Raw genomic sequence first — 15,622 nt, forward strand, 5'->3', positions numbered from 1 at the left:
GATTCAGCCCCCTTGCTGACGCCTATGCTGGTAGGTGTTGCCTACCATAACACGGTCATTGTGGACGCTCGGCGCCAAGGGAAGTTTTCAGAGAAATAGTTAAAATTTTCATGTGCATTATTATCCAGGCCCCATCCAATCGATGCCCAATCCAAATCCAGACCAATGATGTTTGCAGATGTGATGGATCATCCCATCACTACCGCCTCACGTACTGCTCACTTTTCTTCAATCGCGTGCTTTAGAGACGGCGGTGACGGCGACATGCCATCCAGTGACCGATCTACAACAGACGGCCATCCATCTGTAATGAAACTTAGCTACGACATGGTGGCCATGAAGACCTCGGTCCCGCGCGGCTCCAGGCACACGGACCGCATCTCTCACGGCCTCACGGGCAACGTTGGCCAAGAAGAACAAGGTCGAGGATCTTACCACGTGCTACTAGCCGCCAATGGCAAATGACTTGTGGTCGTAAAAGAATATGTGTATGTCCTGAATTCATTCTCTGGCATGTCTTCAAGTTTACAATGGATTGCAAACAGTTATTGTTCCCTTTAATTCAGTAGGAACAACCTTGTATATGCATATCTGTAGTCTTCACTTCAAATATTTCTTGAACCAATCAAGCATGTAAGCAAGAGCTTCTTCAGCGGTTCTGACGGCCAAGGGATCAGTGGTATTATATCTGCAAGCAAATCCATGTGCAACTCCAGGAAAGATCTTGGCGAAGTATGGAATCTGCAATCATTAATATAACAATGTCACAGATGTTCATATATAGGTGTAATTGATATCCAGTGTTACTGTTGTCAATAGGGACTCACCTCATTTCTTTGACGCAAAGCACTCACAAACTGGTACACTAGTTTTGGTGGTGTGGACGTGTCATTCTGAGCACCAAGGATCTCAATTGGGCATTTGATCTCTGAGTTTTCGAATAATTTAGCTTAGGAATTAATTTAATAACGCAAGACTTGTTTCACAAAAGCCATCCCTATCAATGCACACTCTGTAAGGATGTGTAAATACAAAAATGGTGGGCACACCTTTCATATCTTCAGCCGTCACTGTTGATGGATGAGAAAGGCAAACTACTTTTATATCGTTAGTTTTTGCTATCTCGGCACCAAATTTTCCTAGCAAAATGAAGCAATATTGTAAGAATTAGTATGTCAGATGTGTTGCCTCAAAAAAGAAATTGAAAATACCAACTAAGTGTGTAAAGCTTGGTGACTAATATAATAGTGTTTGATACAGTTAGTTGTTATGGCTTGGCTCACCACCCCAGCAATAACCGCCAACAGCAATGCTCTTTCCTTCCTTCTTCAAAGCAGCAAAGAGTGGCTTGGTGTCTTTGGCAGCTTTTACCTGTCAGTTCGATTGGATACTCGATGAAATTGTTTTGAACTCATTATAAAATGTGCTTCAAGATATGGAAACTACGTCTGACTAATAAATGGAACAAACCGGGGAGTGAAACTTGATCCACACTGTAATGTTTTTACTTGTGTCGTAAGGATCTCCATTGAAGAAATCTGGCACCACGACAAAGTATCCAGCCTCAGCAACTTTATCGGCGATCGTTCTGTATTATGAAACATAACCAAGAACTAATTAGCATTCAAGCATTCATAACCAAGAACTAATTAACATTCAAGCATTCTAGAGAGGCACCATTAAAAAAAACTTGACCTGCGGGGGTAAGCCACCCCATGCATTAGTGTAAGTGAGAAGATCTTCTCACACAGGTCGAGAAAACCCCCGAACTCCTGGCCTTTGATCTGTGCGTTGGCCGTGGGACAAATGAGGGGATTTTAATCGGGTCGGACCTTTGACATGTGCTTTGGCTTTAGGACACACGAGAGGATTTGTTTAACCCTAGCGTGAAATTTGCTCCCATAAGGAGTCAAACTCACGATCTAAGAAGGGCAGCTAAGGCCGGCCACCTAACCAGTTCAGTTAGGCACCCTTTGGCAAGAGGGAGGGGTAGTGTATCTCATATATCGAGAAATTTAAAGAATCCAAAGCATGCATGGTTAGTTTATTGTTGAACACAAATCAAGCATAAGTGAAACATTAAGTAAGAAAAGGAGTAGATATTGTACAACAAACTTTCTCATTACTGTCGAGATATTCATTCATCGGGTATAATAATAGATGAAATTTTTGTTAGTTATTGGACTGCTCATTTTGAGTTTGGGAGATTGGTGTTCTTGCCCTTCCTCTTTTTTTGTGACTCGTGTTCTTGCCGTTCCTATGATGGCCAATTGTGATTTTTACCCCTCAGAACTGGGTGCTGAGAAGTTGGCAAACTGCATGATGCCGGTCAACATGTTAGGAGTCAGCATTAGGAACTCTTTGCGTTGTCAGCACGGCATTGGCGCTCTGCATTCTGGAACACATTGATCCTCCCATACACAAACGAACCGCCCTCCCAACTTACATTGTGGTCCAGTAATTAGTATCGTCTCATGCTGACGACGGTGTCAAGTGGGATTTTTTTCTTTATTTGAGGGTCAAATGCCTCTGCGTTCTGAAGGCTGCACTGCAACGGCTTCAGGCGAGAGAGAAGGACCTGCTGGCAATATTCTGAGGCCCAAACTGTGCATGCCCTTGGCGCTTTAGCAGGAGCCCAGCCGCCCAGTGCTGTACAATACGGAGTGGACTGGAGTTCTTGTATCTGTCATGGCTTCATGGGCCTGCTCAGACTAATCTGAAAGAAATGCAGCAGGCTGGTTCATGTAGATAGTTGAGGTGCTTGCAGCAGCAGAGGCTCGTGGTGTACGCATGAGACGATGGACTGGTAACCAAGCACACACGAAATGGTGATACTTTAAGCTAGCCCTCACCCTCCTAAATTTCTAAGGTAGTATTAAACCCACTAACTATAACTCCTCACGTGTCACAAGGGTCACATGATCCGACCAACTTTACTACTACTACATGATTCTAATGAGCTGAGGTATTACAGGAATTTTTTGAATCCTTGTGAGATGTCAACTATAGAGAAAAACAATAAATCCAATGGAAAAGGAGGATATGATGATGAGGCCATATACTGACACATTAACTTCTAGCACTAATGATGCCCCTTATGTGGCTGCATCATCTGACTAATGATTCATGCTCTGACCATAACTATGATCATGCTATGTTTCCTATGATGTTGATGATCCATGTATTGATGAGAAAGTGGTCTTCCTAGAAGTGCGTCAGTGCAAACCAGAAATTACTTATCATGGTATCTAGGATGATCATTATTTTCCAGATCATGAAAAAAGACAAGTCTGAGAGCTATATGCAAGATAGTATAAGTGTTGTCAACTTCTTGCATTCTCTTTGCACTCATAATTTTTTCCCTTTTGTGTATTATATGATTGTTGGCTAAGATGAGTGGACCTAGGTACTTCTGAAGTTTACTCAACAAATGTGGTGAAACAATGGCGTCGAATAAATGGGTAGCTAACAAAGTGGTGGACTTACTGAGGGATGGCCATAAAATAGGACAAAGTCAGTTACAAGATGGGTAAAATAAGTACACGATGGCGGATATTCCATATGACAGTTGTCAGAGGAATAATTGGAGCATTAGACACACTGTGTGGGAAATGGAATAACAGCTATGACATGCTTTCTACCTATTAAACTGAGCTTGTAAGGTTAGTAGTATTATTGTTGAGCTCACTGAAGAAATCTGTTGAGATGTGTCTTTCAGGAGGTTCTTTGTTGCTCGTAAACCATGCATTCATTGGTTTTTGCATGTTTGAATGCCCTAGATTGCCATGCGTGCTGCTCACTTGATAGGAAGGTTAAAAGGTCAATTGTCATTGCAGTATTAGTGGATGGTACAATTGTTAGTCTAAGGAATGTTTGACATGGTTCAGCAATAACTTAACGAAGGCTACTTCTACTTCTACAAGTATATATATATGATCATATTCTAAGTCACTACATGCATCTTTCAGGTTTCAACATTTTCTTACAAAATGCATTTGTGTTCGAGGTATACTCATCACTATAGATACAGAGAAAGGAATAAAGGGGCCATAGATGATAGATGAGGTGTTCCAGATGCTCATTGCTATTTATTTTCCTTAATTAACCATTGTTAATTTACTAACATATTTTTACTCTTTGCTTGTGTAAGTGAAAATGCTACTAGAAGGGGAATGGGACACGGGCAGCTAGGGCTAGTAGGGCCGTGGCCCTAGTCGTGGCCCAGAAATGTTAGGAGCAATTCTTCAGTTTTGGCCTAAGAAAGAAGCCCATTAAGCAAAACACTAGGGCAGACTAAGAAGGGAAGTCGCTCAGGCCTCATGCTCAGCCACCGAGCCTCGCGCCGTCCCCTGCACGCGCCCCGCCACCCCCTGCATGCCGCCGCACGCGGCACGCCTCGCGCTCGCGCAGTCGCGCGCCCTCACGGAGTCGCGGTCACTCCGTCGCGGGCTCACGACCTCGCACAGTCCACTCCGGCCTTCGGCGTCCCTCCTCTGCTCGCTGCCAGGGCCGACCGACGACCGCTACCTCGTCCAGACGGAGACAGCTAGAGTGCCAGACGCGCTCGCAGCTCGACGGGTCCCTCGCGGGTTGCAGCCACCAGCCAGGGGCCCTCGGCTCGGCCTATCCATGCCGAAGGAGCAGTGGAGCAGGACTGCGTCTACTACTTATTCTTTCAATTTTTCAGTATTTTAGTTTTTATTTATATGTATTCTTTTAATTATATAGTTTGAGAATTTCTCTCATATTGCAAACTTTGCTTGAGATTTTTTGTTTTTTTTGATATACGTGTGTGTATATATATATATATATCTATCTATATATATATCTATCTATCTATCTATCTATATATATATATATATATATATATATATATATATATATATATATATATATATATATATATATATATATATTCCTATAGACTATACCGTAGGCTATAGCTTTTGGATTTTGGCCACCAAGATTTGGCCCTAGTCTTGGCCAATTCCTAGGTCCGCCACTGCTGGGAACCGGAACAGAGACAACGAGCACAAGGAAGAGGAGGAACATCAAGAGGCTAGCTAATTTGTTAAGATTAGATGCTTGAATGTGATGCAAGCATATATATTGGTATGTGATTTGGACGTGTTAGAATGTGACCTAGACATGTTACAATGTTATTGTTGACATATGGTTTCATGATTTAATATATTCAAGTTGTGTCATAATGTTGCCAAAATTTGTCAAATTTTTTCAAAGTTCACTTGAAAATTTATGCAAATGGTGTCAAATTTTGTTCCTTGAATCTTTACCAAACCTGTCAAAAAAATTTCTAAACTTTTGATGCAAAAACTAAAAACACAAATAACTAAGGAAAGTAAATTCAAGTCAACATCGGCAAAATAGTCATTTCATATATCAATTGGCATTAATACTTACTAGAATAGGGGCAAAATCTGTCTTTCAAAAAATGGAAAGTTAAAAAAAACAAGAGCAAATTCGCCATAAGTTTCCCAAAGTGATGGCACAAACACAAATGCACCTTAGAGTTTTGTCCACAGAATATTCATAAGATGGTAATGCAATTGTTACCTAGAAATGTGTCAACAATGCCAATGGACAAACATACAGAAGCTATATTCTAGTAACTATATTTTTTACGATTATCAAGTAGACAAGTATTGATGTACCCATCTACAAAACCGTTGTACATTACTACTTTCATTCTAAAAAGGATACAATTCTAGAGTTAACCTATGTCAAACTATATATCTTAAATTGAGTAAATTTACAGAAAATAGTACTAAACTCGTAATAATTAAATACTAACATAAAAATATATTACAAACAAAGCTATTGATAATTATTTAATATGATAAATATCACTACCTTATACATAATTTAGTTAAAATTAAAATGATTGGACTAAGTACTATGTTATAGAATTGCATTGTTTGTAGACCGAGGTAGTAAGTGGCGAAAGTATACTTAGCCTATAACATGCCTATTGCACAACTCCAACGACCATCCAATCTATAAAGAAGTACTAACTAACAAAAGGCAAGTTGGTTGAGTACTTGTGCATGCTCAGTTGTTTATTTGAGGTCCCTTAAAACTGAAGATGCTCCCGTTGACGAGAACAGATCGTGCCTTGTGTTCCTTTTTTTTTCTTTAATTAGGACAGACAATATAGGAAAACTACGGCGTCTTTTGCTGCTCGCCTATTTTGGTGAGAAATTCGTTGATCAGGGAATGGCCAAATTTGCTCATCAAGATTATTCGCAATTAGTGGACAGCTGCTTTTGTCCACAGAATGTTATTAGCTGATAATGCAATCGTTATCTACATAAATGTTATGATAATGTCAGGGAAGCAGTAAAACAAAAGAAACGCTACTGAAAATCTTTAATTCTGTGCAAGGAGCTGACTGTTTGCAGTCTGAAGCTGTGTTCCTATATTTTTTTTTTTTTATTCAGGTAATCTAGTACTCTGCACATGCACGCCTTTGTATACCCTTTATGGATTATTGTGGTGAAAATTCATTCTAATGTCGTTATTTAAGGACTCCAACAACCATCCGCTAAATAAACAAGTAGTACTAGCTAGTAACAAATATATAATGCAAGTTGGCTGAGGGCATGTTCAGTTGTTAATAAAAATTGAAGATGACGCTCTTGTTGACAAACAACAGGGCATTTTCTTTCCTTCGTTTCTTTTTCGAGACTGACAATAAAACCAATTATTTTAACCACGTATATATATTTGTTCTAAATACAGTATTCTTCCCAAGATTCTAACCTATATCAGCAAATTTGACACCTTAAATTATTCAAGTATATAATCAGCTTACCAAAAAACTTCTGTTGGTTCTGAAGCAGATGTGGAAGAGTATATAAGAGGGACAAGAAGGAACTCAACTAAAATCTAGGAATTAATGGAACTACGGAAGTGAAGGTGAGGCATGTTTGTATACCTGAGTATAGGCGCCTCGAACCCTGAAGAAACCAGTGAAAGAAAACATAGAAGCTTGTCAAAAACCACGGCGAAGAACAACCAAAGGTGTACGTGATGATATATGGATCTGTGCTTCCTAACCGAAGACGTCGGAGGCGAGAACGACGGCGCGGCTGGACTCGGACGGGCCTGTGACGTAGGCTTTGAAGCCCCCTGGTAGGTCTCCGACGACCACGCCAGACTCGCCGCCACGCAGAGACAGGTCCGGCGGGTTGTCCAGGCATTGCGAATGCTGATGATGAGCTGGGGAGGCTGCTGCCGCCGCAGCAGCAAGCACGACGGCGGCGAGGCAGAGGAAAACGTGCGCGGTGGCCATGTCGCTCAGACGACCGGAAAGCTCAACAACCCTTGTTGCGCAGCCTGCCACGCACGCGCTGCTGCGTCACACACAGAAGCTAACTAGCAGCTGGTTATGTAGCGCTAGGAGCTAGATGCCATTACACGGAATGGTAGTTTTTATGTCGCCATCTCAAAGAGGCCTTCAGCTTTGTCGTTTGTAAGGGCTTCGGGATAAGAACAGAACGCGAGAGCTAAACTATACAAGAAGCTGAAAGGAGCTTGGTGAGCAAGTTGCATCGAGACGGTTAGCTGTGATGGATCGGACTGCGCGATCGGAGTTTGTTGTCCCTCAAAGCAGCTGGTACCGTTGACATTGGATCGCTTGGTACACTACCGGAGAGCCGGCTTTTACCGTCTGTTTGCCACGACAACACACGGTAAAGATTGGGTATGCCGTGTGTCTAACCCACGCACACGGTAAACGCTATGCACATGGTATACCTGGTCTTTGCCGTGTGTTACACACGATGAACTCAAACATTTGCCGTGAGCAATACACGGCAAAAACAGTACACACGGTAAAAGCTAACCCGCGCTAATGCCCACCTCCAGCCGTCAATGTTTGCCGTGTGTGGCCGCTAAGCATACGATAAAGCCTGGGTTTGCCGTGTGCTTGAGGCTGACACACAGCAAACACAAACTTTGCCATGTGCCATGGGTGTGGCACACGGCAAATAATTTGTCTTTTTTCAGATTTTGCCCTCCAAATTTTTTATTCTCTACGCACTCACCATTTGTAACTCCATACTCAAATTTCATAAAATTTGAAACATGTTTGCTATATTTTTGCAATTAACATTATTTATTTTTATTTTTTCGGTAGCGTTCAAATTTGAACTACGAGTCAGTGAAATAGTTGGAAAAAATATCAGAAAAATAATATTCATGTTACCCAACCATGTCTGAGAACATACATTCGAAACAAAAATGAATTTTCAATGTCGTGGTTAGGAGACACGACGTCAAACGTGCGTTGGTACTTTTTAAAAAATCTAATAAATGCTATTTTATTGCGTAAATCCTGAAACTTGTACACATGTCATGTTATCATACATAAAGGCCATAAAAAAAATTTGAGAAGATTTCGAACAAGTTATTATATATAATGTATAGAAACCAAACAATCTTCGAAGAAGTTTGAGAGAGTTATGAGTGAAGGAGCATGAGTTGGAGTAGATTTAATTTTTATATTTGAGTTTGATTTTGAAACTTTTTCTATAGGCACTACACTACATAGGTTGTGCCGTGTCCAAGTTTGGGAATTTTTTTGAATCGTTTAGTATTTCTTAATTATTTTCAGTATTTCAATTGAAAATTTTAAAATATGAATTTTTTAAAATAATCTCAGATGGAAAAACTCTCTAAATAAACTTTTTAGATCTCAAAAAGTCATAAAACTTTGTAGTTGACAACTTTTTGTTTTGGAATCATCTTATCATGCGAAAACTACGTTTGAATTTCTCAAATTTGAAATTCAAATTTTATAAACAACCTTGGATGGAGAAACTCCCTAAATGAAAATTGTAGATCTCAAAAAGTTATGAAACTTTTTAGTTGACAATTTTTTTATTTGAAATCATTTAGAATCTCAAATTATCAATTTACACATAATTTGACATAATATTTGAGAAACCGAAATGCAATATAAACACAAGTCATAGTGTGGTGTAGTGGTTAAGAGCAAAGAAACACGAAAGAGAGGTCATAGGTTTGAATCCTATGCGCCGCAAAACTTTGGATTTTTTTCGTTGAGGTTTGCCGTGTGCCCAACCTTAGCAGACGGTGTGGTGCCACAAAGATTTACTCACGGCAAAGTTTCGCCATGTGTCCACAATTTAACATTTGTTTTCTTAACGAACGTTTGTGGTTCGGTTGCCACTGTTCAGTCATGTAATTCATCTCCTCAGTTCTTTTTTACATGTCATAGTAGGTAGCTCTATGCTAAGTCAAAGGGTACTAATTTTGATCATTTATTTAAAAAAACATTTATAGTTTCACAATATATATTATATATTATGAAAGTGTTTCTTAGAGTGAATCTAGAAATGGGTCTTATGTCGTAAAGTTATATATATTTTTTAAAATTGTTAGTTAAAGATATAAATGTTGGACTTAGGACAATATGTAATTAAGAACAAAGAGAGTAGAGTAAGTGCTGCATGTTACTGAAGTGCAAGTTACTAATTTGTACTACTATATATATTATTATAGCAGACAAGAGTAAGATGAGGTGGCACTAATAGAGAACAAACTTTCAGTTTTTTACCTTTAGTCCTGGTCATTGTTGGGCCAGGACTAATGGAAGCATCAATCCTGGTTTGGAGAGCCACCAACCAGCACTAAAATTCCTGGCCCAACGGCTAGGGCCCATATGTCTCAAGTTGTGATAACTGATTTTCAAGGGATGATCAGGCTTCGCTTGATTTTGAGATTAAACGTGGTGTGAGTACTTGGGCAACAAGTCTCTTGGTTGTGTTGGTGTGCAAGTGTGAAGCATAGAGACTATTGACAGACATATAGAAGGTCAAGTAGAGATGTGTCGTGTCGATGGACTAGGAGCGATGAAGGATGAACATGAGGCATGGACTACTACACAAAAGATTAACCGAGGCGGGCAAAAGAGCTTAACCGAGGCATTTTGGCAAACCGCCTCGGACCAAAGGTCATGGTAAATCGAACCTTTTCCGAGGCGGTTTGATGCTCGCCTCGGTAAATCGAACAAAAAAAATAATGCCTGTATCCAGCCCTAACCGGGCCTGGATCTGGGTCGCCGCCACCTGGGGGATGGGGGTTGGTCCTGCTCCATGCACCACCGCAGTAGGTAGGGAGTTCACCGCTCCGCTGCCACTGCTTCTCGTCAGAGATGCTCCTTGCCACCACTGTTGACGGTCCTTAAGTATCAAATTTAATTATCAAATAAACAAAGAAAAGGATCCAAATGAAATCAACATCCAGACTTAGGGTTTTATCTGACAGAATTCCACGAGTTTTGGTGTTTGTCTATTTCTGCAGGGGGTTATCAGGAAATACGGAAGAAAGGCCCACATGTCGGGATTACATAGAGATATTAACGAGCCCCGCAATTAACTTACATCTAGAAGACTCCAGAAGCCACAGGAACGAAGCGGAGGCAAAACGGAGCCTGGCCCAGGGCGCCCGCCCTAGGGACCAGGGCGCCCGCCCCTTGTTAGAGTCCAACCAGAACTCTCTTTCGGGATTGCGCTCCACCGATCTAAAGGATCAAGGATAACCGTTCAATCAATTAATGTCGGTTTGATCCGACGGCCCATATTCACTTGGAGGGACTATAAAACCAGACCCCTTGGCCCTGGAGGAGAGAGCTCTCAACCCTAATTCATTATTCATCAAGGGAGAAGAAGCCTCTAATCAAGCCTAGAGCCACCACATCAATTAGATATCTAGATTAGCATAGCTACATAGGATTAGAACTAGAAGGAGTCAATCTTCGATTGGTTTCCGGATCTGTCAAGAGGATTCTTGGTAATTCTCTAATTGTTCTTCTAATTGTTCATCTTTGTTTTTCAATATTATGAATATGACTTTGCTCTACTTGTTTATATTCGCAATTATATTGTTCTTAGTTTATCATAGTTATATACTTGGCTTAGTTAGATTGGAACTATATACATGTTTAGGATCGTATAGCGTTTATCCATCGTATCCATGGGTAAATGATAGATATTGTGTAGGCGTGGTGCTTATACCGTATTTATCTGCGATTGTACCCTATATGCCAGATCGCGGGGTAGTTCGTGATAGTGACAGCTTCATTGATTCTTATATAGTCCCCCTCTCGTGTATAGGGCTGGCAGAGCAATATTATTACAGGGGAGTGATTGCTATGTTTCTCATTTACCTTGATAATATCACTATGCATGGGCGTAATCTTGTCTCACAATGATTGCTAAGTATAATTGCACTAACTATGATATGCTAGACTGTATAGTTAAGAATAACTTAGGAAATATTCTTGTAGTTCGTTCTAATTCCAAGCAAATGACTTGCTAGAATATCTAATTGAGGTGCTTATCATATTTATATGTGGCTAAGTTATCCTGATGAAATTAATTATCTTTGTCACTATTCATTATTTCATATATCCTTTATGTGACACTTATCCCTGTATGAAAGAGTTAGATAAATGTTCTTAATTATACATGCAATGATAGATACTCAATCTTATATTCCATTCTATAATCAACATTGATGATTATTAATCCCTTCCTAGTGATAAAAATATAAATAACGATACCTAGAATACTTCCCGATTAAAATGCTACATCGGTATTAATCTGTGCGCTTGTAGATCCCATTTATTATTTATTTAGATGAGCAATTGCATATTTCAATACCGCGTCTCTCATGTCATGCTGGGGATGACAACTTGGCTTAAGTGGCATGAGGGATAGGTTTGGCATTTTCGGCACCGTTATCAGAATTAGAAAACTAAGTCTACTTTTGGCATTTTCGGCACCGTTATCAGAATTAGAAAACTAAGTCTACTTTTGGTAATCATTTTTGGCGCCGTTGCCGGGAAGGTTGATTACTAATCAGGAATGGATATAGAATTTTGAGTCATCATTCGCATCACTAATATGATTGAGCTTATCAATTCTCTCATACAGTTTTACCCCGATATTTTCCTATTTTATCTTATGCAGGGTAATGTATGAATAGAAGACATCTTCCAGGAAATTTTGTTGACAATCCCGAAGCGTTATTCAGAAAAACAAGAGCCAAGCTCAAGATGAGATCATCAACACTTCAGCAAGAAGCTTCATCCAACCAAGAAGATCACCGGAACTTGTCTTCAGAGTCCGAAGTCGTGGCAAACAAAACAATCCGTGAGTTCTCAGCTCCCACTACGGACAACATTCGTACTGGACCTGCTGCAGAGATTGACGGCAACTTTGAGCTCAAGCCTGGAGTTATCAACATGGTGCAATCCAACCAGTTCTGTGCGAAGGCACATGAAGATTCTAGTGCTCATCTCCAACACTTTCTGGAGATATGCAGCACATTTACCATATCAGCAGTCCCCACAGATGCTATACTACTTCGCTTCTTCCCATTCTCACTGTTAGGGAGAGCGAAGCAGTGGTTCTACGCTACAAAGGAGAAGAATACTACGTGGGCACTCTGCTCCACGAACTTTCTGGCTAAATTCTTTCCCATGGGCAAGACCAATGCTCTCCGTGGGAAGATTACAAGTTTTCAGCAACAACATGATGAATCTGTTCCAGAAGCATGGGAGCGCTTCCAAGACTACATCCTAGAATGCCCCCATCATGGAATGGAAAGCTGGCTACTGATGCAGATGTTTTATCATGGGCTCAGCAACAGTGCCCGAGAGACCATGGATGCTGCAGCTGGAGGAGCATTCCTATCACTTACCATACCATAAGCCACAGCTCTTGTGGAGAAGATGGCGTCCAACCAAGGCTGGAATGAAGAAAGGACCCAGACACGCAAGAAAGGTGGAGGTATGCATCACCTCAAGGAGGTAGACATGTTGTCTGCTAAGCAGACCTACTCATGAAGAAGCTCGATGATAGAGCTGGAGTTAAGAAAGAAGTTATGCACATCTACGACTCTCACATGACTTGTGAGGAGTGTGGAGATACTGGACACTCAAGCAATCACTGCCCTGAGATGCTTGAGGATGTGAACTACATCAACAATAACAACAACAACTACTACAACCGTCCTCAGCAAAATCAAGGTTGGAATCAACAGAGGCCTAACTACTCAGGTAATTATCAAGGTAACAATTCTTACAATAATAATAATAATTTTCCACCTCTGAGAGAGTTAGTGTCTAATCAAGGAAAGCTAATGGATAACCTATCTAATAAATTGGCATCTAATGATAAAATGCTAGAAAATATAAATAATAGAATGGATAATTTCTCTACTGCCATCAAGAATCAAAATAGCTTTAATAAAATGATTGAATCTCAGTTAAATCAAATAGCTGCTGCTGTTCCTGCTACTAACCCTGGTATACCATCACAACCGGAAGGATTAGAATCTGCAAATCTTGTAGACATGTTTGATGCAGGTAACTACTGGAGTAACCCCGTCACTGAAGTTACTACTGACCTTCTGCCGGTCAAGAGTTGCGGTCCAGGATGCCCCGTCATCCCGATCTCCATCGGCATGGTGGACTTCCCAGAAGCACTCTGCGAGTTTGGCTCTAGCGTCAACATTATGCCCAAGGTACTCTATGAAAAATTCTTTACATATCCTTTATTAGAAACAACCATGTGTTTGTAGTTTGCAGATCAGGAGTTAAGTTTCCCAAAGGGAATATTGAAGAACCTCTGCGTCCGAGTTGGTACCTTATACGCCCCAGCAGACTTCGTGGTGATAGAGACCGGAAATGATGAGAGGGCACCCATCATCTTAGGGAGGCCATTCTTAAACACCTCGGGAGCTGTCATCTACGCTAGCGCTGCCAAGATCAGTTTCTACATCAAAGGGATGAAGGAGACATTTTCCTTCAAGAACAAGACTACACAAATCCCAGAGCAATCCTAACAAAAACCAAGAAAGAGGACCAACAGGAGGAACAGGAACAAGCAAGTGTGGACCGAGTCAGCTAAGATGGTCACTGCAGTTCATGGAGGTCAAGATCATCGACTTAAGTCACCGTTTCTGACCAAGAAGGACGACCTAGGAATGCCAAGCATCTATTGCTCTATAAATGGATACAACTTCTACAAGACGTTTTGCGACACCGGATCGGGCGTCAACATAATGGCCGCAGTCACCTATCGGCTCCTGTTCGGAACCATGCCCCTAAAACCAACATACATTCAGCTCCAGATGGCAGATCAAACATTTCGAGAGGTTAAAGGTACAGTAACTGATGTCCCTGTCAAAATAGACGACCATTTTGTCTACACAGACTTTCAGGTTATTGACATGGGAGAAGACGAAAACGATCCATCCATCATCCTTGGAAGACCATTCCTCAGCACCGTTAAAGCAATCATCTATATTGGAACTGGAGAAGTCCATATGCACTTACCGTCAGAGAAAGGTACGCCGCTATTTTACTGACCCTAACTATAGCGTTGAAGACTCTAAGCAGATCAGGACAAGAAGAAGACGACGCAACCGTAACCAGAGGAGGCAAATCATCAAGGACGGATGGGCAGACTATGAAGAAGTTATAAGATCTAAGGACATACAGGTTGAACAAGATTATCCTGAGGAGACCATAGCACCGAGTCAGGTGTGGAGAGAGAAGATAACTATACACAAAGAGGAGGCACCACTGGAAGCACTGATTGCGCCACCCAACGAATCCCAGAAAACAGAGAGTCCCATTCGGAGGACTTAAAAACACCGAACGCCTTGCCAAGAGGTAAAATTGGTAGTTATCCTTTCCCTTTCAATTATTTAAAATAGTTTACTTAGTTAATTATGTTCATACTATCCTAAAAAGAAAATAAAAATGTTAAAACCAGTAAGCCCCATGTGAGTATACGAGTGGCATAAAACCCATAAGTACATTCACTGTGGTGACATAAAAATAAAATAAATATTTCTTTTCTGCTTTATAAAACGAAAATATAAAAATAGAGTGTAACATTTATTAGGCCCAACATGATAAAGGCTAGATATTTACGCTAACACCTAATCAAGTTCCACAAAGCTTTGTTGTCTATTTGGGCTCCACATAATTTAAGAATCAAGAAGACTAGCAGACGGAGGACATTCTAATCGCTGTCAGGATACTGCCGACTTTCAAATACACCTCTGCCACCTGCTAGCTACGTCAAAAGAGATTACGTCAAAATTCAACTTGAGGGAGAGCACCCCCATTTATCCCGCTAAGTATTTCTATCTATCTTTATACTTATACTATATTAAAATATAAATATACATAACTATGAAAAAACCAAATAAAGATTTTGTGCTTATATATATCTTTTGCTTAGTTTGTTTAATAAATAAATAAAGTGGCTATGCTAAACTGAATCTTAATAATAAAACTCTAGCATTGATATGATGAATAGTTGCTCTGCCTAATTTTCAGATTTAAGATTTCTCTCAAGTTTAGACATAACTGTTATAATTTAAAGCTTGCTCTAAACCTAAACTTGTGGGAAGAAAACTTGATCTGAAGTCTAAGTTGTTAACGGATATGATATGGGAAGGTTGAGCTGCTGTTTATCTGTTCCTAGAGATGCTAGAAATTCTGGAGAATTTTATCTTTTAAAATCCTTAAAATATTGCATGATGAGTTCCTGTATGA

The 15,622-nt window shown here is 40.4% G+C and overlaps 1 protein-coding gene across 1 annotated transcript; it reads right to left on the reverse strand.

The window, feature by feature from the left end:
- Positions 428-7,415, reverse strand: LOC8075278 (endo-1,3;1,4-beta-D-glucanase). Its single transcript, XM_002447747.2, has 7 exons — positions 7,078-7,415; positions 6,956-6,977; positions 1,471-1,588; positions 1,284-1,371; positions 1,050-1,139; positions 828-928; positions 428-741 (listed from the first exon to the last, which is right to left on the reverse strand). The coding sequence occupies exons 1-7, from the start codon at positions 7,310-7,312 to the stop codon at positions 601-603; spliced, it is 795 nt and encodes a 264-aa protein (XP_002447792.1). The 5' UTR covers positions 7,313-7,415; the 3' UTR covers positions 428-600.

The sequence above is a fragment of the Sorghum bicolor genome, chromosome 7 (genome assembly GCF_000003195.3).
Source record: "Sorghum bicolor cultivar BTx623 chromosome 7, Sorghum_bicolor_NCBIv3, whole genome shotgun sequence".
Taxonomy (NCBI): domain Eukaryota; kingdom Viridiplantae; phylum Streptophyta; class Magnoliopsida; order Poales; family Poaceae; genus Sorghum; species Sorghum bicolor.

Coding starts and splice junctions, on each gene's coding strand:
- LOC8075278 (XM_002447747.2), bottom strand. CDS start 7,312: ATGGCCACCGCGCACGTTTTCCTCTGCCTCGCCGCCGTCGTGCTTGCT. Junction 1,589..6,955: donor TTCGAGGCGCCTATACTCAG/GTATACAAACAT, acceptor TTCATAATACAG/AACGATCGCCGATAAAGTTG. Junction 929..1,049: donor GACGGCTGAAGATATGAAAG/GTGTGCCCACCA, acceptor TCGAAAACTCAG/AGATCAAATGCCCAATTGAG.